This window comes from Aethalodelphis obliquidens, unplaced genomic scaffold, assembly GCF_003676395.1.
Source record: "Aethalodelphis obliquidens isolate GAN/ISIS:26980383/991018 unplaced genomic scaffold, ASM367639v1 scaffold42, whole genome shotgun sequence".
Lineage (NCBI taxonomy): Eukaryota > Metazoa > Chordata > Mammalia > Artiodactyla > Delphinidae > Aethalodelphis > Aethalodelphis obliquidens.
In genome coordinates this window covers 434,412-459,879 of record NW_020837986.1, presented here as the reverse complement: position 1 = coordinate 459,879, position 25,468 = coordinate 434,412, and the positions used below count along the sequence as shown (strand labels likewise).

The 25,468-nt window shown below is 44.1% G+C and overlaps 1 protein-coding gene across 32 annotated transcripts in view; it reads right to left on the bottom strand.

Annotated features, from left to right (window-relative positions):
- Window positions 1-25,468, bottom strand: part of ZMYND8 (zinc finger MYND-type containing 8) — a 126,112-nt gene that overhangs the window by 66,385 nt on the left and 34,259 nt on the right. For 24 of the 32 annotated variants that reach the window (XR_003427039.1, XM_027078114.1, XM_027078121.1 and 21 more), the window contains 6 exons: window positions 21,426-21,574; window positions 11,492-11,710; window positions 7,908-8,021; window positions 5,518-5,610; window positions 4,313-4,400; window positions 1,229-1,284 (listed from right to left, as the gene is read on the bottom strand). Coding sequence is in view for 30 of the 32 variants with exons in the window: in XM_027078114.1 (XP_026933915.1) it covers window positions 1,229-1,284; window positions 4,313-4,400; window positions 5,518-5,610; window positions 7,908-8,021; window positions 11,492-11,710; window positions 21,426-21,574 (719 nt within the window). In the remaining 2 variants the exon portion in view is untranslated. Of the gene's footprint in view, window positions 1-1,228; window positions 1,285-1,361; window positions 1,495-4,312; window positions 4,401-5,517; window positions 5,611-7,907; window positions 8,022-11,491; window positions 11,711-21,425; window positions 21,575-23,662; window positions 23,828-25,468 lie in introns of those variants that run through there. The other 8 variants (XM_027078125.1, XM_027078131.1, XM_027078128.1 and 5 more) reach the window with 3 other exon arrangements.

Below are 25,468 nucleotides of genomic sequence, written 5' to 3'. Positions count from 1 at the left end.
AATTGCCAGACAAAGAGCATCTGGGTTCAATAAATTCTACATTATGACCACCCACCAATGAAAAGTCTAGGCTTCAGCACCTACATCAAGGGAAACGAATCCTCAAGGGGGAAACAACTGAACAACTCGCCCAGAGACAACTCCAAGTCGCCAACAAGCATATCAAAAAACAGTCCATCACCACTTGCATCAAAGAAATCAAAATCACAATCACAATCACAGTGAGATGCCACTGTTTTACTGATCACACTGGGGCAAAAACATATATACAAACAGTTTTCAAACTGGAACTTCCAACGTTGCCAACGACACAGAAAAACCACCACATCTGTTCATTCCAGTTCATTGTGTAAGTAGCGCTGTAGCATTTCCAGAAAACAATCAAGAGATATCTACCCAAAGCCATGCTGACAGCCTCAGACCTAGTAGTTGCATTTCTAACAATTACACTAAGGAAATAAATCATCAGAACAGCCATGATAAATTCTATTCTTCCTCCCTGTTTAATTACCTAGGAAAACACTCAGAGTGAAAAATGTACATTATAAAACTCTCTCTATACAAGTATATAGATATGGACATATCCTAAGATATCCAAACGTTTTCTTTACAAATGAACGGATGGATAGATGAGAGTGCAGACAGGCTGAAGGCCATTACATCTCAGTTTTTTGTGCTCACAACAGGGATCTAACAAAGAAAGGCTCCCCTGTACCATTTCTGCCATCAGCCTGTCCTGCAACCACTAGAGCCTCAGGGCACCCAGCCCAGGAGCTTCATTTCATCCACACCATCAAAACTAGGGGGTATTTTTCCAGGACACCTGGGCCACTCTCAGAGAAACTCAAGACCTTTCCTGCAAATAATGTCAAAACCCAAATACCTTCTGCAAGAAGACTGAAAGGGACCTGAGGGGATGCCACAGACTGTGGGGCAAAGCAATCATAAACTCTATTTGACCCCGAAAACTCAGGATGTGCAGTGCTGGACCACGACTCAAGGCTGAAAACTCCCATCTCTCTTAGAGCTAAGATGAGGGTGTTGATTTATAACATATTATGGCATATCTGTTGCTTTTACTTTCCTTGAAGAGAGGGGCGCTATCTGTACCTCAACAAATTCCAAAATTACCAGAGCTACCCACTGGGAGATTCCGCAAATGGAAACTTCAATCACCCCACGCCTTCATTCTAGGTATACTTAAAAGGGGACAGCAGGAAACACATACCTCATGCTCACAGATTTTGATGACTACTTTCGCTATTTGCGTCAATTTGTGATTTCCTGAGGGAATAAGAAAACAAGATTAATTCAAATGGAAACACAGAAATACCCAGCCTTGGTATTATACCTCCACTTACAACATTTTAACTTGCTTTCTTCCAGGATTAACCTTTTAAAGGTTAAAAACCATACATTTCTGGCTTCTAACATCAGTTCAGATTAGGTGACTTTTCCCATGAACCAATCTTTGGTGCTTAGATGTCATCTTCTCTGAAACATAACAATTTGTGTTGGTTTCCGACAGCTCATGAATTAATATTTGAAAGATGCTTTTATATTCTCAAGGCTCCAATTAGTGAAAAGGAGCCTTCTTCTGCCCATTGTCCCAGACGCCAACCCAAGAATAGTACAGGAGAAAGAAGACATTTAATTGAGTAACTCTACTGTTCCTGGTGCTCTGAAATACATTTTCTTGTTAACTCTTCAAAAAGCCTTATTAGGAAGCAGGCATGAATGTTCTCATTTCACCGAAGAGTAAACCAAGGCTCAGGAGTCATCACTTATATGAGACCATTTAGCTAACGAGTTGAGGATGTGGCCCCAGGTCTAACTCTTAACCCTGAGCCTTTACACGAAACCAGAGAACAAGATGGCCAAAAAGCCGTGTTTTCTTAGAACCTTATGACAATTTTTAGAAATTGTGAATTTGGTGGCAAAAAGATTTCATACGCACACACACAAATACCTAGATTTCTGGCCTGCCTTGAAAACTCAGAAGAGCTAAGAACTCTGTATCCAATAAAGCACTGGAGTGTCCAGGGGAGATACCCCTCCAGACCAGGCAGGAGTTCCCTGTTCTCCGCAGTCACTCGCTCTCCCCATGGCCAGTGGTCACCCTGGCTTATGTTATTTTTCTGCTACCTGAGCTCATTCACTTGTTTATACGATCTTACTGCCCTTTCTATATATTTGAGTTTATAACCTTTACACAAATTCTCAATGTCTAGGGTACCTCTCTTTCTCTCCTCCCTGCACCCCAACCCTGCTACTGAGTTAATAATGCAAAACACGTACTTTAAGCAGATAGCCATCCATTCATATGTCTTTGCTCAAACATCAGCTAACAACAGTCTACGCTAGGCCCAAGGGTATACAGGAAACAAGTTTGGCATCTGCCCTTAAAGGGCTTACATCCTGGCGAGCAACTCAAATGAAAAAAAGCACCATCCAGAAAGTGTGATAAAATACTGCCGTGGGGAAGTACAGGTACTGTGAGAGCCCTTAACAAGAGTACATAGTATGGTCTAGGTCATGAAGGAAGGCTCCTCAGAGGACTGAGAGGCTGAGACTGAAGGATAAGGAAAACTCATCAAAGCGAAGAGGGGAAGAGTGTTCCAGCAGGGGACAGGAAGAAGAGAACAGGGCAGGACCCTGAAAGATCTACCTGGCCAGAAGGTAGACAGAGAGGATTATGGGAGAGGGTAGGACAATGGGAAAGGTGCCCATCGAGGAGATTTTAATGGGAGCTCTCCTCCATTCTGTCCAGAAGGCTTAACCCACAAAAATGCAACTGACAAAACTTTAACCAGAATATAAAGAACTCCTAAAACTCAATAATAAAAAACAAACCACCCAATTTTTGAAATGAGCAAAAGATCTGAATAGATGTTTCACCAACAAATGATATACAAATGACTAATAAGCACATGAAAAGATACTCAGTACCATTAGTCATTAGAGACAGGCAAAACCATCATGACATAATATGTCATGCCTTCAAGAACAGGCAAAATTAAAAACAGATAATACCAAATGTTGACAATGACGTGGAGCAACAAAGATCCTCATATACTCTGCTAGAAGGAATGTAAAATAATACAACCAATTTGCAAAACAGTTTGGTAAAATTTCTTATAAATTTAAATATAAACCTACTCAATGATCTAGCAATACCAGTCTTGGGTATTTATCCAAGAGAAATGAAAGCATGTGTCCATACAAAGACTTGTATAAGAATGTTCCCAGTGGCTTTATTCACAACAGCCAAAAACTGAAAACAATCCAAATATCCACAACATCAACAAAGGGAATGGATGAATAAATTGTATGTTGATACAATATTGTTACTGGACTTCCCCGGTGGCGCAGTGGTTAAGAATCCACCTGCCAATGCAGGAGACACGGGTTTGAGCCCTGGTCCGGGAAGATCCCACATGCCACGGAGCAACTAAGCCCGTGCGCCACAACTACTGAGCCTGCGCTCTAGAGACCGCGAGCCACAACTACTGAGCCCGCATGCCACAACTACTGAAGGCCACGCGCCTAGAGTCCATGCTCCACAACCAGAGAAGCCGCTGCAATGAGAAGCCCGCACATTGCAACGAAGAGTAGCCCCCGCTCGCCACAACTAGAGAAAGCCCGTGCACAGCAACAGACATAGCGCAGCCAAAAATAAATAAATAAGATAATTTATAAAAACTATATATATATTGATACCACTCAGCGATAAAAAGAAACAAACCACTGAGAGACACAACATGAATGAATCCCCAAAATATTACACTGTGTCATCATAGCCAGGCATAAAAGCGGGCACTCTGGCTCCACTGGTATGAAATTCTAGAATATGTAAAACGAATCTCTAGTTACAGAAAACAGAATAGTTCCTTTTCAGGAGGGTGGATTTACTGGAGAGGGGCAATTGGGAATATAATGGGGTGACAGAAATGTTCTAGGATCTTATTTGGGGTTGTAGTTACAGAGGTGGTTACACATTTGTCAAATTCATGGAATGTACCTGTAAAATCTGTGCTTTTTATTTTATGTAATTATTCCTCCATTAAAATAAGGTTTTTTTTTTAAAGGACAGGTAAAAGCATCATATAGTCACAAGCCACTGTGGACATCAGCTCATACCTTAAAATACATGTAGTCACTGCCCCCTGTTCACACACGTCAGCAATCTATACACCAGTATTCTCAGCTATTGGCCCTGATGCATGAAAAAAGAGCCTGATTTTTTATGAAGGGCAGAACGGGCAACACACACAGCATACTCTCACTCTTAAGAGTCATCTAATCCACTCACCCCCATTATAAATGATGCAGTTGTGCAAAATCCATTTTGCATCAGCCAGGAAGGCTTCTGTGCAGCCATACATTTTCTTTTTAGCATTCTGGGAAGAAAAGCCACAGAAAATAATCACCAGTGAGTCTCTATAAGCCACAACCAGTAACACCTGCGTCCCCACGTAATTTTCTTTGCAGTCATCTGCCAAATTAATTAATGCTTCTACTCATGTCCCAAGATGCTATTATAGTTGAGATCTATAACTCTATAAAAATGCATTCACTGAATTCACCACACTAACTTGAATTTTCTCATCTTAGAGCACTGCCATTTATCAAGAAGCTTCTTCCGCCAAACCAGGGTATTTTACATATTTACACATTTATTATTAATTGTACAGCCTCACATAAGCCTCATAACTGAAAATTCAAGGAAGCAGTCACTATCCCCATTTTACAGACAGGGAAACTGAGGTATGGTAATGTTAAAGGAACTAATCAAAGTTCCAAAGCTAATAATTTAGGAAGCCAGGATTCCAACCTTGTCTTTTTGGAATTCCTTCTTTTGTTAAATACCGTAAGGGTGTGTACAATTTTCCAAAGCAGGCTGGATTTACTGTTTTGGGGATCATCAATGCATACAATATAAAGTCATGTTTTCTCCTCATCCACGCTTTTCTTTAACCATATTTTGGTGCTGGCAATTTGAAAATCAGCACCAGGATGACATACGCAACCTAAAATGTTACCTGTGTAATTTTTCAGCATGGAATTTTAGTTTGAACCTTTAAAAACGCTTTCAGGCATTAAAGAAATACTCTTATCAGTGAAATAAGTCAAGATCTAAGAAGCCACTTATTCACGGCTAACATGAAGGTCTCCCAGACACTTAATTTTCTCTTCTTCCTTCCTGCTGCTCTTATTAGCACCTCCAAAAGAAAGAGAAGGGTAAGGCTCAAATCAACCAAATCACTAATTCTTAGAAGCTGTGACTTTCTCATATAAAAAGCTAGAATCACCAGCAGAAGTATAATACTATTGGGAGCTAAGCAGTGGATTTCAACACCCACTGCAATCCTTGGGAAAATGTTACAGAAGTTACGGGAATGAGAGTTCTTCCATCCAAATAAAAATGGCACAGAACCATCTAACTCGAGGTGGGGCACGGGAAGTGAGGGAGGATCTCGAATCATCTTGACAATTGGCTTTTCGATGGAAGCCAACCTTTTCCAATGTACAAAGGTCCATGGGATGGAAGATGTATTCCGCATAGTCGGGATGCTGTTCCAACGGAACGGGCTTCTGGAATGCATCTGTCTATAAAAGAAAAGATGCACAGACACAGACACAAACCCATCACTGCTATGGAAGACCAAGCATTCATACCAGCAATGTACTTTAAACCCGAGACAACTTTCCAGAAAATACAGTTCTAAAACTTTCGACAAGATAGGCCCTTGAGAAGCTCCAAACTGGTTCACCTTCAAATTCTGCCCGGTTATCCATAATCATGGGCCCAGCTGGGTTCCAGTTTTGTCATTTGTTTTGTTTTCAGTACAGACTCAAGTAACAGGTCCAGGCCTCTTCAATTAAGACGGACAAGAACACGCTATCATTACTTGAGACCTGAATTCTGAAGGAGGCTTATCTATACACTGAAAATGCCCATAATCAAACCTGACTGGGGGTGAAATCTGGCTACACCTAGAGATGACACACCAAATAAAGTTCCCCTAAAGTGCCAACAGATATCTTACACATGGGCGGAAATTTTAGTGAGGTTTTGCTCCTCCTTTGAGGGGCCAAATTACTTTCAAAGCAGGGACTGTGTGGGGACTTCCCTGGCGGTCCAGTGGTTTAAGACTCTGCGCTTCCAATGCAGTGGGCACGCATTCGATCCCTGGTCAGGGAACTAAGATCCCACAGGCCACGTGTCACAGCAAAAAAAAAAAAAAAAACCAGAAACAAAACAAAGCAGGGACTGTGTAAAGGTTTTGTATCTTGATCCACTTTCTTATGGAGTAATAAGAATCAGTTCAAAATGCAAGGCCTGGTTTGTTGATGGGTACTATTTGCTTATCAATAAAAAAAAATCTAAAAGATTTCATTAAACACCAAATTATGCTCAAGCAAAGGCATCTGAACGGATTACCATTTGCAGTCATCCAAGCTCTCTCTCATCCAGAATCAGTTTGGCCATTTTAAGTTAACAGGATGCTTCCACAAAAATCAGCAACTTTCTGTTCTGATTTTGTAACAAACAATTTACATAAGAAATTCACACCTTCTTTGATTTTTCTTTTTGGTTTATAATTAATTCCACAGTGCTGACAAATCTCCATGAATCAATTCTCCTTGTCAAAGTTTGTTTTTTTGCAAAACTTAGGCTATATACTTTTGCTTCCATTGACAGAGATTTTGTGAAAGAGACAGGTTCTCAATTTAGCAACCCCCAACTGGCATGCTCTGAATTTTTTTCATCATGATATCAAATTTCACAATATAATCTCAAAACTAAAGCTTCTACTTTTTTTTAAAGAAATTAAACCACAATGGTTACTAAAAGCACTCAGAATCTACATTTCATACATTTATTTGACTTAGAAAGCAAACTCTGAAGAGTTTCACAAAAGGTCACCACTAGCCCATATGGTGCCTTTGTGTAAATCAGAAAAGAACCCTACCCAAGAACCCAAGTTTCCATAGAAAAAATGTCATAACATGTTGATTATCTTGTCATAACATTTTGTTTTGTTTTGCTTTGTTTTTTGGCGGTATGCGGGCCTCTCACTGTTGTGGCCTCTTCCGATGCGGAGCACAGGCTCCAGACGCGCAGGCTCAGCGGCCATGGCTCACGGGCCCAGCCGCTCCGCGGCATGTGGGATCTTCCCGGACCAGGGCACGAACCCGTGTCCCCCGCATCGGCAGGCGGACTTTCAACCACTGCGCCACCAGGGAAGCCCATAACATGTTATCTTTAAAAACAAGGTATTTTACTGCCATCTTTCTGAAACCTGTCACAAAAAACTACAAAACCACCATCACAGCTATGATATGACTGGGACTTCTGGGAGGGAAACCACGGAGAAGTACACCGCTTGCCAGCTGAATGCGGCAGGCCTGCTTTCGCAGACAGATTCTCCTTAAAGGGCAAAGGCTGTACATCAAATCCCGTTTCAAAATTCTCACCCTTTACAGGAATCTCACTGGTGGACTTTTACCTGAAGGTTCCACCATTAGGCCCTGATTACAAAGAAACTGGGTTGTACTCAGCTCTCTCACTGAAATGGAATTCTACTGACTCCCCCTTACCCGATGCGGTCTGAGGTTTCACTTCTCAACCACTCAGAATTTTAAATCCCCACCAGCTTTCTAATATATGTCATTTCCTGATTAAACTCCTTGGTCTCACAAAGGGCTCACTTTTGAGAATTAACTTAATGCCGTTGTCAAATATAATTTACAGGTCTCTGAATCTGGGCACACAAGACCCAAAGAGTAATAATAAGCACAGGTATCTGAAAAGCTCAGGCAACTACAAGGAACAAAAGTGTTAACAGAACAAAGGTCACTATTCTCATTCACACTTATAACAAGAGGAAGTGTCATCTTACCCCTGGCTGTTTCATTTTCTGAATGGCAAACTTGAGCAGGTAGGATAACTGTTCAATGGTGAGCATGGTCATGGCTTTACTCTGAGTCTCGATGCATTCTGCTACTGTAATCTTCTACAAATCAAAATCACACAAATATCCAGTTAGAAAAAAAAAAATTACGATCCCACGTACTCACTTCCCTTTCCTCCTAATTTTCCAGTCAGTTCCCACGCAAAAAATAATTCCCATCTACATGAGACCAGTTGTTTCGCTTGGCGAGCACTCCAATCTACTTGACACGGGTGCTGGATCAGTGGATAAAAATTAAGAAGCACACGGATCCGTCGATTAACTAAGAACCGCTTTTAGCTCGTGTAGACAATATAATCTGAAAAAAAGGGTGGGGTAGGCAAGGACCTGAAAAATCGTCATTGCTATAACCTTGGGTTTCAAGAATAGGACGTGAAAGGCCACTGATGGTTTCAGGGTAATCTCTTCACACAACGAATCAGCCACTTTCCTTGATCCTCTTAAGGTGCTGGGCTATCTTTCAGGAAACTGACAAGGAATGAATTCAATGACATCATGGTTGGAAAGTGACAATCTTTCCTGCAGAAAGAATCCAAGGGAAGGTAGTGAGGTAGTAATAAAAATGACTTCATTCTCCGTCACCACTGATGTGAACCCACTCAGGACCTTCTGGCAAATTACCCACGGAGCAGTCTAGCTGTCTATCTCTGTAGGAAATAAATGTCACTTTGTAAGAGAAAGTCCCATCAAAGACATGTCTGATACCAGATTCTGCTATGTAAATCTGGTACTTGATCTAAGAGCTTCGGAATCCTCAGGTAGCAGAACAACAAAAATTCAGATGCTATCAGGAAACACTCTTGAACCATCTGTGTAGGGAGAGCTGAGAAAAGGTTTCTCCAATTAATCTGGATTTCATTTCCATTCTTCAGATCTCCGGATCCTCCAAAAGGAACTTGCAGGCGTGTCTGGTTGGTTGTTGAGAAAGAGGGCAACACAAGAGGCGCTCATAAGCTGACATCAGTCCGCGACGCACGGATCTCATTCCTTAGCTACCAGAGCCGTAATAGCAAGTCTTCCCAGTTGACCACCTCACCAATTCACCACTAGAAGAAATTCAGGACTCTCAATTTTAGACATAGAACACCTGTCTGTCTGAATTCCAGTTCATTTCCAGGTAACTATCCACACTCAATACTTGGGTCGCCCGCTCAACTGTCATTCACCTCTTCTCCCACAGCCCTGGCCACGTCCTCCTGGTTGGCAATGGCCGGTTCCCACGATACAGACTGAAAGTACCAAACAAACATTTTTGAACCTTTTCTGCGTGGGGACTGTGGTCCAATCCCGACCAATGAGCTCAAGGGCGTGTCAGCTGGAGGCTGATGGGCAAAGTCTTCTGCTTGATAACAACAGGATTGAGAAGAGACACTCCACTCAGGGGGACTGTTATCTAGTCACGCGTGATAAAACCCCCAGCAGCCACCTTACGGCCATGAGGGACACACTGCCTCAACAATGAAACGCAAAGAGTCTGGCTCTGAACAAATGCTGGCCTAGCCCTGCCTCTGGGTTCTTTCTACACACAATAATAAATCTCTCTGGTTTCAGCTGCCTTTCAACAAGATCTATTATTTACAGCAAAAGCATCCTATCTGAGCCACTATCTTCTCTGCGAAATTATTAAACAATTGGGAAGGGAAGGTCAAGACAAAAGAAAATAAATGAAGGTTCCAGTTCCCACATTAAATGCAGGATGAGTTCAGGCTCTGAACAGGAGGGCACTGCTGAGCAATGTCTCCGTCTATAGGAACCCAAAGAAAACCACTGACCATCTTTTGCAATTTTAGAGGCAGAACACCTTTAAAATGTCATCATCATACTGACCTGGCCTCTACTTTCTTTCCACAGATTTTTGCTCCATCCACTACCCAAAAGCAGTACTACTGACACTGTCCTAAAGCTTGCTTTTTCCCCCACTATCAACAGCTGGGAGAGCTTTCCAATTCCTACACAGAAAGCGTCCTCGCGTTTGAGACCTAATGCCAATATACCTTTGAATCCAGGTGACATTCCATATTAAAGGATTTTGTAGATGACATTATTTGGGTTTTTTTAATAAATCTATTTATTTATTTATGGCTGCATTGGGTCTTCATTGCCGCGCAGGGGCTTCCTCTAGTTGCGGTTAGTGGGGGCTACTCTTCGTTGTGGTGCGCGGGCTTCTCACTGCAGTTGCTTTTCTTGTTGAGGAGCACAGACTCCAGGCGTGCGGGCTCAGTAGTTGTGGCACGCAGGCTCAGGCTCGCGGGCTCCAGAGCGCAGGCTCAGTAGTTGTGGCGCACGGGCTTAGCTGCTCCACGGCATGAGGGATCTTCCCGCACCAGGGCTCGAATGCGCATCCCCTGCATTGGCAGGCGGATGCTTAACCATTGCACCACCAGGGAAGCTCTGTTTTTGTTTTTAATTTGTTTTTGTTTTCTAGATGACATTCTTATTTTCAGCATTTTGAAAAAGCATCATAGTTGGAAGTTGCTGAGACTAGAAAACACCTCAGAAAAGTGGAAACCATGATAATTGTCTTCATGAAGAGCGTTTAGGCTTTGCTACAAATGAAATACGCACGTTCCCTTCACTATGCCCGTGTGCTTCTCCCTTGGGTTCTGTACCTGCAGCCCCCTCAGCCTGGAAGGCCGTCCCCCCATTGCCCCACGGCTCACTCCTTCCCTTCTTCAAGTCTTTCCTAAATCTTAAAAGGACTTCCTGGACTTCGTCATTTAAAATGGAGACACTCTGCACCCCCCTCACTCCCTATTCCTCACTTTCAATTCATTTTCTCTAGAACATTCTTCTTCTAACACACGGTATACAACTTTATTGTGGTTTTTGTCCTTTTCTCCTGAAAAGAATGGGATTCAGGCCTCTTTTTGTTCACTGTTGAACCCCTAGTACCTAACAGGCACGGGAGAAACAGTTGTCGCGTGAATAAAAGCATCAGATGGCAACCACGTGGGACATACAACCAACACTGGTCTTCCCAGCTTAGCTACTGCTGATGATTCAATGATGCAGCAGGAGACGACATCCAAGAAGGAAGAAAATAGCGTGGGATCTCTTCAAAACATACAAACTTGTCAGAAGTTTATAACTCTGGAATGTTCATTACAGGAGAATCAGAGAAGGTTGCAGATCTCAAAGTGATCCAAAGACCCATGAAGAATCAAAATCAATATTCAGTGCAGGGGACCTTCCTGGCGGTCCAGTGGTTAAGACTCCACACTCCCATTGCCAGGGGCGCGGGTTCGATCCCTGCTAGGGGAACTAAGATCCCACAAGCCACGCAGTGAAGCCAAAAAAAAAAAAAAATCAGTGCAATTGTCTTTCCAAGAGCTGCAGTGCTAAGGCCGTTGCCTATGTTGGTCCAAAAAAGGGGGTGACCAGGATAGAGCAGATGGAAGGCAAGAAACTTCTCTTTTCTTTGTGTTTGGATTATTTGAAAATTTTGAAATAAAAGGAAGAAAAGAAAGGAGAGGAAACGAGGCAGACAATGCATTCATTCGGCAGGAACTAACCTCACATTCAGGACAAAACCAGTCCCCCTCTGGTTCCGATGTCAGTCTCAGACACTTAGCGTGATAAACCCGGGGACAGAGCTCACAGCAAAGGACTTGGCCTTCCCGGTGACAAACCCAGCAGTAGAAATCATTTCGTCCATCCTGCGGTACAACATCAACAGGGTCTGTGGTGAGTGGCTGCTTCATATAGTAAAACGGACCATGTCTTAGTTCTGACTGAAATGTAGGCAAGAAAGACAGGTTTGGTTTCAAAACAAATGTGCATTCTCAAAAGGAATTTGAACAAATACATCAATAACAACAGAAGAAAATTAGAGCATTTCACACATTCATTAAAAAGCTATCCTGGGTGACTCTACTTGAGCTTGCAGGTCGTTAGATATTAAGATCTATTTTTCTTTCTTGTATTTTAAGAGGCCATGGATTGAAAAGCTGGTGTCTAAGAGTTAACAGGCAGCCCTAGCAGGATAGTACAACGGTTACAACCCAGGCACACCTGGGTTCAAATTTAGCTCTACCAGCTGCATGACCCAGGGCAAGTCTCTTAACCCCTCAGCTTCAATTTTCTCATCTGTAAAATGGGGATGATAATAACTAACATCACTGTATCGTGGCTGGAATTAAATGGGATCGTATAATGCATGCATTTAACACAGCGCCGCCATTACAAATGTTGCTCATACGGTTAAAAGTCCAACAAATGGAAGTCTAAACGTACAAAGCCAAGAAAAGTACGGCCGTTTTCCCTGGGAGTCTTTCAACAACAGGCCTTCGTCGAATAGATCCATTGGAAATGAGTCACCAAAAATGATCATTCATTTTTTTAAGTCTACCCCCCAATGCATAAAGTACTTAATAGCCAACAAGAGGCTCTCCTAAAACCATGATTCTCCAGCATGGTAAGTCCCGGTGTTTGCAGAGAAGCCACATCTCCTACTGAGAACGAACAAGAATGGCAGAAAGATGAGAGAGGGGGGTGGCCAATTCATGGCCAAAATAGCAAGAGAAATGGTCCCCTAGTGATGTATTATAGAATCCAGCAGAGCCACTCGCCGAACTCACACAACCACTCGGAAGAAACTCGTTAGGAAGATGCCTACTGGAAACCAATAAGAAATCCTGTTTAGGAAGTATGAGAAAGTCTGGTGGTAAGTGTCAAAATGACCTGGTAACTGGCTGTGTGACCTTGAGAAAGCTACTCAACCCACTTCAGCCTTGATTCCATGGGCAACAGCTCAGCCACAACCACAGGGCCTACCTCTGAATAAACCTCCTTGTATAACAAGCTTTCTCCTGTCTTTCAGTAAGACATTACAGTTTCCTCCATAAAGATCTCATATATTGGTTAGGGGCTGCATAATTCTTGTTGCTGCTGTGAATAGGACCTTTTCCAATTACAGTTTCTAAATAGTTATCGTTGGTATATAGAAGCGCTGGTATATAGATTTTTAAGACTGACCTCATATATAAACAGTTCTGGTAGTGTACTGATTAAAAATCTTACCATCTCTAAGTAACATTAGTTTTGTCTGTCCGTGTCTAATATTTTTACATCACTTTTCTGCTTTCCTTATTTTACTGACTAGGACCCCCAGGATAACAAGGAAGAGTAACCAGGATTGCAGGCACCCGTCTCGCTCCTGGTTTTTATTATGAAGTTTTGATGTTCTCAAAATGCCTGCTACTTCCACCTTCCTTGATAAAGAGCCCCACAGACGCTTCTTTAGCAGTTATTTGTGAACCAATCCTTCTAAGCCTCCCGACTCTCATTTCTACTAAGAAAACAGCTATGACTTATAAGGGCAATTGCATAATTCTTGAGCGTGGTTATTGCCCTGTTTCAGTTCAACATTTAAAATAGAGTGCTCTCCTTGGTTTCCAGAGAATTAACATCATCGTTACGCTATTCCTTCCACGTTACGTTTTTCAACATACTGTCACACACACCATCTTCATTTTGTCCTCACCATCACCAAGAGAGGTACTCAGGGAGACACCACTTAGTCTTACTAGACAGATGAGAAAACTAGGTTAAAAAGACTTATCTGACCCCCAAGCCCAGAGCAAGGACTCCCACCCAGGTCTCCAAGCACTTTCTCTCATCCCTGTGCCCCACAGAAGATGATGCTGGATGCAGAAGAGATTCTGATGATTAAGTGAACCCTCACAGAACATTCAGAAGTTATCCAAAATAACTTCTGCTTAAACAAACTTACAGTTACCAGGGGGTATGGGGCGGAGGGGGATAAATTGGGAGATTGGGATTGACATATACACACTACTATATATAAAATAGATAACTAATAAGGACCTACTGTATAGCACAGGGAACTCTACCCAATACTCCGTAATGGCCTATATGGGAAAAGAATCTAAAAAAGAGTGGATATATGTATATGCAGAACTGATTCACTTTGCTGTACACCTGAAACTAACACAACATTGTAAATCCACTATCCTCCGATAAAACTTTTCTAAAAATAATAATAACTTCTGCTTAATGCAAAAAGCTGGAGAGGAAAATACAAATCTGAAAATTCAGAAGACAGCTAAAAACATAATAGAGGGGACATAAAAAGATAACAGCATCTAGAGTAAGGAGTTCTCAATTCATATGACATCTTGGGCCAGAAAATTCTTTGTTGCAGGGAGCTGTCCTGTGCACTGTAGGATGTGTAGCATCATCCTTGGCTAGATGCCGGTAGCAGCCCCCCCACCCACCATGCACAAAATTATGACAACCAAAAATGTCTCCAGACATTGCCCAGTGTCCCTGGGCGGGGTCACAACTGCCCTCAGTTGACAGCCATCCATGTAGAGGATGTGCTATCTGCCTAGGAAAATGGTTGTTTGAGTTTCTATGGGGGAGAGTGTTGGAGGGGGGGCAGGGGGAGGGAGAGGAACGCCCACTGAAAGATAAACTGTACATATCAAGCAAGCAGAACTATTTCTAACCTGAGTGGGGTCTCCCAGGATGCTTTGTGGCTTTTGCAAGATAGCTGTAAGCTGTATTTCAGGGCCCAACTTCCTTTCAGTAAGTTAATAATAGGATAGGAAGAGTCATTAAGCCCTAAATGAAACTAGAAGAATCGAATATGACAGCTCAGCTCCCTAGCCGGCAACCTAAGTCCTTTGCATCTAATAGAAGCTGGGATATTGCCACTTGAGAAGCTTCCCCCGCCCCCTGTCCCTGACCCTACCCTCACCTGGCCAGAGGTAGGCGTTCCTGGGAGGACCATGAGGAGGGAGGGCCAGGTTGCCCCCTACTCTTTTCAGGAGTTTCATCCTTTCCCGAAACAGCAGCTGTTGCTGAGAACTAGCTGCCTGGTGATAGCCTTGTCCATCAGACACCTGCCTTATCTGCTGCTTGTGTTTCCTGCTCCGTAAAAATAATCTGATAACAAATACGGAACATTTAAAAAAGGAAAGGCAAATCATTTCAGGTAGAATGAGTTCATGATTTTTCTCCCTCACTTGCACAAGGTGCGTTCCCAGCCTGCTAGTAAGGCAAGCAGGTTACAACCCGTGTTGCTATGAGATTAACTGCCGGCCGTGAGCACACATGTTCACATTCCCTGCTTCTTCCACAGGCCAGCGTAACAAGAAATAGACAGGCTTGTTCATTCACTTCTGGAACACCTCAGTCTACACCAGGAGCCAGCAAACTTTCTCTATAAAAGGCTTCTATAAAGATAGTAAGTAAACCGTTGAAGCTTTGCAGGTCGTGTGGTCTCTACTGCAATGACTCAACTCTTGTCAAAGGAAAGCAGAACCGACTGCAGACGAGATGTCACTGAGTGGACGTGGCTTTGTTCAGGTAAACTTTATTTACAGAAACAGGCTCTGGGCCGCACCTGGTCTGCGAAAACCAGAGGATGGGTTCTGGGGCTGTGTGTGAGCACAGGGTACATGTCTGGGGGGCCAGGGGCTGGGGGGAGAGGACCACAGACTCAAATTCCTGCTGGGGCCACATAGGGAACACAGATGAATGAAAACAGTCCTAGTTCTGGCCTGTATTCTCCTGCATTTGATAAAAGCACAAGGACTGCAAAATAAAGAGACTGCTTAGCCCTGGACTGTGAGGATGATGCGACACTCAGCCCCAGTGCTGGCGAGACGGCGGGAGGGGCAGAGCACGTGCCCGTCTTCAGGGCTCTCAGCTCCAGTGATCAAGGCCGCCAGGCAGACACACACACCAGGGGCTGCCTGGCCGCAGGAAAAAGCAGGCAATCCTGCTGTCTGTCCCCTGACCTGTCTCAGCTGTTAATACACTGCCCCCACCCAACAAGGAACTTCTGTGAAATGTCCCAGTTTTTAAGACAATGCATGGGCCCAGCAAAATAAGTCCTGGCCCACCTCTTTATAATACGTATAGCCCTGTACTCAGAGGAGACAAGAGGGGCCCTGTGATTTCTGTGCCATATTCCATCAAAGGTGCACCTAAGGCCATTTTGCACAAATCTGTTAGCAGATTACTGTTCAATCCTTTAATGAGAAAGAAAAGGAAAGAAAAGAAAAGAAGTAAAGAAAAGAGGGATGGAAGGAGGGAGGGGAGGGGAGGGGAGGGGAAGGGGAACCTCCCAAAAGGACTCAAACTCAAAATGTCCCAAGAACTACAGATTAGATTGGTATTTTACAGTAAAGGGCCAATATCACTTGGGACAAGGTATTTCTTGCCGCATCTACCGTAGGACATTTAGCAACTTGATCCTCCTCCTCACAACGCCAGAAGCAGCCTTCCAGGCTTTGGGATGTCCCCCACCGGCAGTCCCAAAAAAAAAACACCTATATGTTTTCAAACCTTTCCTAAGAGGTAAAATCACTAGACAAAAAGGATGTAAAAAATTAATTATAGGGCTTCCCTGGTGGCACAGTGGTTGAGAGTCCACCTGCCGATGCAGGGGACACGGGTTCGTGCCCCGGTCCGGGAAGATCCCACATGCCACGGAGCGGCTAGGCCCGTGAGCCTGCGCGTCCGGAGCCTGTGCTCCGTGACGAGAGAGGCCACATCAGTGAGAGGCCCGCGTACCACAAAAAAAAAAAAAAAAAGAATCCGCCTGCCAATGCAGGGGACATGGATCCGAGCCCTGGTCCAGGAAGATCCCATATGCCGCGGAGCAACTAAGCCTTTGCGCCACAACTACTGAAGCCCGCGTGCCTAGAGCAACAAGAGAAACCACCGCAATGAGACACCCGCACACTGCAGCTTAGAGTAGCCCCCGCACGCTGCAACTAGAGAAAGCCCACGTGTAACAACGAAGACCCAACACAGCCAAAAATAAATAAATAATTAAAAAAAAATTAATTATAAACCTCAGAATATTCTTTCCCCTAAAAATAAAGTGCGCTCTAAACCTCTTCTTAAAATTCCCCTGAAAGTAACAAATTCCTAATATATGAAAAATGGGTGAAACCTTAAGTCAGCAAAGGATTAATCTCCAAAATATAGAAACAGCTCATGCAGCTCAATATTAAAAAAACAAACAACACAATCCAAAAATGGGAAGACCTAAATAGACATTTCTCCAAAGAAGACATACAGATGGCCAAGAAGCACATGAAAAGCTGCTCAGCATCACTAATTATTAGAGAAATGCAAATCAAAACTACAATAAGGTATCACCTCACACCAGTTAGAATGGGCATCATCAGAAAATCTACAAACAACAAATGCTGGAGAGGGTGTGGAGAAAAGGGAACTCTCTTGCACTGTTGGTGGGAATGTAAATTGACACAGCCACTATGGAGAACAGTATGGAGGTTCCTTAAAAAACTAAAAATAGGATTACCATATGATCCAGCAATCCCACTACTGGGCATATACCCCAGAGAAAACCATAATTCAAAAAGACACATGCACCCCAATGTTCACTGCAGCACTATTTACAATAGCCAGGTCATGGAAGCAACCTAAATGCCCATCAACAGATGAATGGATAAAGAAGATGTGGTACATATATTCAATGGAATATTACTCAGCCATAAAAAGGAACGAAACTGGGTCATTTGTAGAGATGTGGATGGATCTAGAGACTGTCATACAGAGTGAAGTCAGAAGGAGAAAAACAAATATCGTATATTAACGCATATATGTGGAACCTAGAAAAATGGTACAGATGAACCGGTTTGCAAGGCAGAAATAAGAGACATAGATGTAGAGAACAAACATGGTCACCAAGGGGAAAGCAGCAGGGGGTGGGGGTGGGGGGTGATGAATTGGGCGATTGGGATTGACATGTATACACTGATGTGTATAAAATGCATGACTAATAAGAACCTGCTGTATTAAAAAAAAAATTATTCAAGTCATCCAATGATGGAATGACCCAGTTGATTGTATGACTGATTTGACCAATAACAGTGATGTGAGTAAAAAAAAAAAAAAAAAAACCTGTATCTCCACTTCATAATAAAACGTCTCTACCAAAAATGGAAAAATAAATACAGGGTGGGGCGGGGGGATTATTATGCTAGAATGGCTTTCTTTTTAGAACACTAGAACAACCTCAGTATAAAGAAAAACAAGAGGGTGGAGACTCTTGATGTATACCAAAAAGCAAAAGAACCTGAACGCCTAAGACCAGAGGCAGAAGGCATGAGCAAAGCTGGCAGGGTATGCCACATAAGGGAGGGGTGGGGAGTGCGGAAAACGAGCACACAGGCCCCGTGTCTATAGAGCAGGCTCTACTCAGCTCCTGCTATTGCTGGATTTTTCTGAGTTTTTATAGGAACTCAGAAATACAAGTTGTTATTTGAAATCTCATGATCTTCAAACGTTGGTGACTAACAGAAATTATGTTGGTAAAACCCGGCATATGCAGGTGTACATTTTGCTTTTAATTCCATAATTTTTTTCAATTCTATACTCTAAAAGAGGAAAGAAAAGGGAAAGGGAAGAGAAGAAAAGAAAAACATGCAGAGAAAAATTTTTTTTTAAGATTTCAGTTCCTCTTAGGAAAACAGACTGTGCTTCAGGAAGGGTGCCCCCTTCTATGCAAACACTACAAGCTGGAATGAATTATGGGGTCAAGGGTCAGGAATTTCTTTTCTTTACAGTTAAGGTAATTTCTCCTTTGCCAACTCCTGGCCATTCAGCCCCAGGGAGTTTTAGATGTGAAAAACAAAAACCTACAATCAACCTTAGAATGTTCCTAGTACAAACCCTATTTTACAAGGTAACTGAAGCTCAGAAGTGGGAAAGCAACTGACAAGGTCCCACAGTGAGTTTCCCAGATGCAGTGGGACAGGAAGGAGTCAGGTCTCCAGGTCTGGAGCCCTTCCCTCCAGACCAATGGCTCCGTTGACTCTTCTATCAGTACTGCAGATAGGAGAATCATCTTCAGAAGCATGACGGTGCCCTGTGACCGGTCACCCCTGCTCTGTTCCACATCCACAGTGCATTCTGTATTCATGAGCTCCCGCCCTGTGTCCAGGGGTGAAAGCAGCCACTGGACACTGACCACTTTCTGAGGCTCCTACCAGAGGGGGACAGAGATTTACAAACACACCATTGTGGTCACGAGGCTTAAGTGTTATAGAAGTGGTATGAACACGTGGATGAGGAAGAGAGAGAAGAAAACGTGTGATCTGCCAAAGAGTTGATCAGTTTCGAGAGAGAGAGATGTGAGCCAATTCTTTGTTTTTCTTCATGTCTTTTATCTTTTTCTTTTTTTTTTTTAATGGGAGCCAATTCTTAAAAGGACAGGAGGAAGTCACAAAGCACGGGTACATGTGTGCACACACGCAGAGGAGCCGCTCGGAGACTGTCTCTGTCCAAGGGGGACAATATCTGCTTCATGACTTACGGCAACTGGTATGCGAGGGTTTGCCGTAAATTAAGGTTTGAGGATTATTTATAGCCTTCATGTTTCTTTCTTAGTTTTCAAGCTCGACAGCTATGGGATGGCTCCCGGGTGACAGGGGTGGGTGGTCACCAGCTTCAAGCCAGCCAGGCAGATGTAAGCTTCTTACTCCTTACTGTGAGGCCTTGGGGAAGTGACTTAACCTCTCTGAACCTCTGTGTTTTCATCAGTAAAATGGACACAACTGCAGCCCTTCCTCACAGCATCATTATAAACATTAACACACAAAAAAAGGCTTACAACAGGATGGGCACACTGTAAGTTCTGCTTTTAGTATTATTCTCACCAACACTATTATTATACATGTTTTTTCAAATTGTAATTCCTCCCAGAAGTTTACTTAGAACTCACCAGTTTTTCCTCCTATAATAGGATTCCCAATTCATTACATCTGGGCTATTCAACACAGAAGCTACGAACCAGAGGTGGCCACTTAAATTTATTAAAAATTCAGTTCCTCAGGCACATCTGCCAATTCAGTTCCTCAGTGGCCACACATGGCTTGTGACTATCCCACTGTACAGTGCAGGCCTAGAACATTTCCACAGCTGTTGTTTAATTATTTCATGGATAGTCTGGGCGACTATTCCTCTTAATGTAGACTCTGGCTTAACTTCTTTAACTTCTTTTTTTTTTTTTTTTAATTTACTTATTTTATTTCTGGCTGCATTGGGTCTTCGTTGCTGTGTGCAGGCTTTCGCTAGTTGTGGCGAGTGGCGGCTGCTCTTCATTGTGGTGCGCGGGCTTCTCATTGCGGTGGTTTCTCTCACTGTGGAGCACAGGCTCTAGGCGCGTGGGCTTCAGCAGTTGTGGCATGTGGGCTCAGTAGTTGTGGAAGATGGGCTCAGTAGTTGTGGCTCACGGGCTCAGTAGTTGTGGCTCACGGGCTTAGTTTCTCCGTGGCTTGTGGGATCTTCCCAGACCAGGGCTTGAACCCATGTCCCCTGCACTGGCAGACGGATTCTCAACCACAGCACCAGCAGGGAAGCCCTGGCTTATTAGTATTTATGTCACTTAGATCAATTCCTCTTCACGACAGCCCTGCCAGTTTGGTAGCACTAAGATCATTATTCCCATTTCAGTAAATGAGAAGACAAGGCACAAAGAGGTTAACTTGCCCACAGCCTCAAGGCAACAGGAGAGCTGGCACTTCCCTATGTAATTCTGAGAGAGAAAATAGATTCACGCACAGAAACGTCCCCCTCTCACAGTCCTGGTCATTTAACCATTGCTAGGTTTCTTCCCGTGAAAGCAATAGTCTTGTTTTATTCAACCTCAAGTCCCCAGGGCCCACACTTCGGCATCCATCATCTGCACAAATCGATGAATACATGCCCATGAATCCTCGCTGAAATGGCATCAGACCTGCTGGGCATCCTGTTTCCTCCACCGCTAGGAGACTTGAGCTCACGGTCCACTAAAACACCTCTCATTTTTTTAAGTCAGAAGAGTAGCTAGGCTGCAGCAGAGAATTTTAGAGCTAGAAGGTTCCTGAGACAAGATCCAAGATGGCATCGATTTTTGCATCTAGTTAGCTGGTCCTGGCTGCTGAGGGAGGGCGGAGTCTGCCAGAGACTGTGCACTCTGAAAAGGGTGCATAGTGACCAACTACCCAAGTCACAGTGGGCAGTGGGTAGGAGGGCAGCTGTCTCTCACCACAGACCTAAAACCATTCTTTTACAGATGAGAAAATTGAGACCAGAAGGGAGCATGCCTCAGCCACACAACCACCTGCAGGCAGAGCTCGGCACTGTCCTACGGGCAACAGCCTAGGAGGGCAACACCCTCAGGCCACAGGGGCAAACGGTCCTAACGTGTGGAAAAAGAAATCCAAGGAAAATCCCCAAATCCTAGAGCACAGTATCCTATCTGGGTCACTGCCCTTGTCCCCCAAAGAGATCTGAAAAACCCACTGGAAATTTCTGCACAGGACCACTTTGAACTGCCCTTCTTTTCCTATGCAAATGACAGCCGCAGCAAGGCAGCTTGCTAAATGCCAAGCACACGGTGTGAGAAAAACGACAGCCTTTGTCCCCCGGGTGTGGACGCCATTCCCACTGGCCTTTTACCTGTTCTTTATTGTTATTGTTCAGTAAGCCGGGTTTCTTTTTCTTTTTAATGGGGCTTGTTGATGTGTCCTGTGGCGAGTGGCCATTGGAGGAATGCGGAGGGCTGGGGAACTTTCTTTTCTGGGCTGTTCTCTCTGTGGAGCCAGGATCTGAAAGAGACACACAGGACCACATATTTTAAAGCGATCGGGGAGGACCAGGCCCCACGGGAAGGGGGTGTTAGGGACATAACCCATTTTGTCCCCAAACCTAATGCCATTTTAGTGACCTTCCTCCTAGAATATACTCCCCCCACACCCCCCATCTTCACTGCCTGTCTCAGAGGTCAGTTGGTCTTTCTTTAGCCGACATAACATTTCTGTAAAAGTTTTAATTCGCTGCCAAAATATAAAAATTAAGAAACATCACATAATATCCTAGATTGGGGGCTTCTATTTAAAAAAAAAATCAGGGCCTGCAGGGCCATATGGGACCAGATAGAGCTGAATACCAGCCACTTTTTAGATGGGAAAATACCCCCCATTTTGTCACAGTCCCCACCCTTCCCTACTGTTCCCTGTTGACGAGGCCATGACCCAGCTGCCGTGAGCCGTCACACACCCATGTCTGATGGCAAAAGCAGGAAACCATAAGAGACAGACCAAGAAAAGAAGGCCACACACTTCAAGAAAATGAAGGCAAATGTACTTTGTGGTGGAAGACAACATTTATTCATGTTTAGCAGGTTAAAAAAAGTATAACTGTGCAAAAAAAAATATACCCCACCCACCAGAGTCCCCGTGGCCCAGTCACCAGTAGGCATCATGTTTGCGACTCTCCTCCAAAGAGATCAACGCAAACTACATTCTCACCCGATTCTCATCTGAAAAATGCCAACCCCACCCTTGTCAATCCATTCCTTTCTATTTTTATTCTCCCAGCATCTCATTAAAACACATACACTTGGGACTTCCCTGGTGGCACAGTGATTAAGAATCCTCCTGCCAATCAATGCAGGGGACACAGGTTTGAGCCCTGGTCCAGGAAGATCCCACATGCCTCAGAGCAACTAAGCCTGTGTGCCACAGCTACTGAGCCTGCGCTCTAGAGCCCGCAAGCCCAACTACTGAGCCCACGTGCCACAACTACTGAAGCCCACGTGCCTAGAGCCCATGCTCCACAAGAGAAGCCACTGCAATGAGAAGCACACACACCGCAAAGAAGAGTAGCCCCCGCTCACCGCAGCTAGAGAAAGCCCGTGCGCAGCAGCGAAGACCCAATGCAGCCAAATGTAAATAAGTAAATAAATTGATAAAAAACAAAAAATATAGATTATTGCAATTAAAAAAAAACACACTTCCACCACCATCCAATCTTCACCTGCGAAGATTTTAATCCATTCCATGCCAGATGGCTGTCCTGTTAGCTTAGGGAGGATACAATGGAATGCCCAGGGGCACCTTCTATCCTTGAGGAATGAAAGCTACAGGCACCAGAAGAGAAGAAAGCTATGCCGAGAGCACAGGTGATGAGACAGGACACGGAGTCCGGAAAGATTACTATCCACAAAGATGGCCTGATGACGTTCCCCGTCCAGGGTCACCTCTCAGGCAAGTCCCAGCACACAGGCTGTGCTGTGTGTCACAGCCCTTTGTCTGGACAGGAGCCGCTGGGGCAAGATCAACAGGGTCCAAAATGGCCACATGCAAGGCCTCCTAGGGGCTTACTTTTGAGTGAAAGCTGGAGCATCCTCCAGCAGGCTCATAAAGACAATGGACCACTTCTGCAAAATCCAAACTACACAAGGGAATTCCCCAGGCTCACCACGCAGACTGCAGGAAAATCCTGAACAAATGTTCAGGTTGCTGCACTGAGACACAGCCCCGAGAGGAAATTAAATGCTAACCACAGACACCTTGAGGGAGAAGAGACCCCAGAATCAGGGGACCATCCCACAGACATCAAAACAGCGGCCGGGAGAACCCAAAGGGTTGGCCCAGCAGCACACAACAGCTAGTTAGTGGGAAAATGCACTAAAAAGATGCAGCCTGGGATTGGCAAGCTTCCCCAGAGAGCACCTCCTCTCATTCCCACAGGGATCCTCACCCCACTTCCCCACCGTACGTAAAAACTCTCACTTTCTCTATAGGGTCTTTGACCCAACCATCTCCTCCTAGAAGCACGTTCTATAGACATGGTCACAGGGCAGCAAAGCACATGCAAGATGATTCAACTGCAGCACTGTGTGTTGGACTTACGTGTCCACAAACTGGGAGCTGGCCTGATAACATACTGCGGGATACAGCCATGAAGAAGAATGAGGCACCTTTAGACAAACTGACGTATGACAATCTCCAAGCTTCTGCATCAGGTTAAAAGAGCAACACATGAAAATACCAATGGCATTCTTCACAGAACTAGAACAAATAATTTTAAAATTTGTATGGGAACACAAAAGACCCCGAATAGCCAAAACGATCTTAAGAAAGAACAGCGCTGGAGCAATCATGCTCCCTGACTTCAGATTATACTACGAAGCCACAGTAATCAAAACAGTATGGTATTGGGACTTCGCTGGTGGCACAGCGGTTAACAATCCGCCTGCCAACGCAGGGGACACGGGTTCGAGCCCTGGTCTGGGAAGATCCCACATGCCACGGAGCAACTAAGTCCGTGTATCACAACTACTGAGTCTGTGCTCTAGAGCCTGCGAGCCACAACTACTGAGCCCACGTGCCTAGAGCCCGTGCTCCGAAACAAAAAGAAGCCACCGCAATGAGGAGCCCACACACCACAATGAAGGGTAGCCCCCGCTCGCCGCAACTAGAGAAAGCCTGCGTGCAGCAGTGAAGACCCAACGCAGCCAGAAATAAATAAATTTATCAAAAACAAAAAAGAAAAAGCAATGCATGTCTAGCACCATTAACAGACTAACACACACAGCCCAAGAAATATGGGGGTTTTGTCTCTCTCTTTTTTGTCTTTATCTTTCTATTTTGTCTTCTATTTTTTCCTTTTTAAAATTTTTTTTTGAAAAAGATGTTTTATATATATTCATAATTTACATAAGCCTAAAATATTCCTGGTTGAACACAAGAAATACAAGCTCTTAACGGAGACTGGTGGTTGCCTCAGGGGAGGAGAGCTTGCAAAGTGTGGGGCAGAGATTATTTTCCACCATGTGCCCTTATTTATCATGTGCCTGGACTACTTTATCAAAGTAAGGAAAATTAAAAAGGAAATATTTAGCAGGTTCAGCATCACATAAAAAAGCAGCAGGTGCAAACCAAAGCCAGTAATGAGCGAATGACAGAGACCCGATTCAGGATAAAAAATGTCGCCAAATGGACAAACTTGGGGCTGATCAGCTGAGCGTGCAGACCCCAGGAAGGAGTTTGGGATTTGTTCTACGTGGATCTAATAAACCCAGATAACTCTGCTCAAGTGTCAGAGGATGGGCATTTAAGAAAAGCGTTTTGGGGGCTCAAAGGAGATGTGTCCCAGAAGAAATGGCACCCTAGCCAGGCAAAAAGGGAAAGCCATTGGGCCAAGGTTTTGATTTCGCATGTATTATTCCGTTTATGGACAGATTTTGAAAGAGAGCACGTGAGCAACGTCAGGCCAGTGGAAAGCTAGGAACAAATTCAGGGAAAAAACAAGTAATGCTGACCTTTGAACAACACAGGGGTTTGGGCTTCGACCTCCACACAGTCGAAAATCCACGTACTGCTATCTCTGCCTCAAAAGCAAAAGAACTGATGAAGGACTCACCCAAGGGTGGGAAGCCAAGCAGTCTGGACAGAATCAAGACTCAAACCCTAGTTTTTTGTGATTCCACATACTGTGGTCTGTAATCAAACACCAACTTTCCCCTACACTTAAAGATCGGTCAAATGAAAACACAGGTACTCTATTTACTGAAAAAAATCCACGTGTCAGTGGACCAGAGCAGTTCCAACACATCTTCTTCAAGGGTCAACTGTAGTGTTGTCGATGTTTCTCAACAGAGCACTAATGGATTTTGGCAGGGACGGCTCCTCCTCCTTGTCAGGACAACCTCAGCC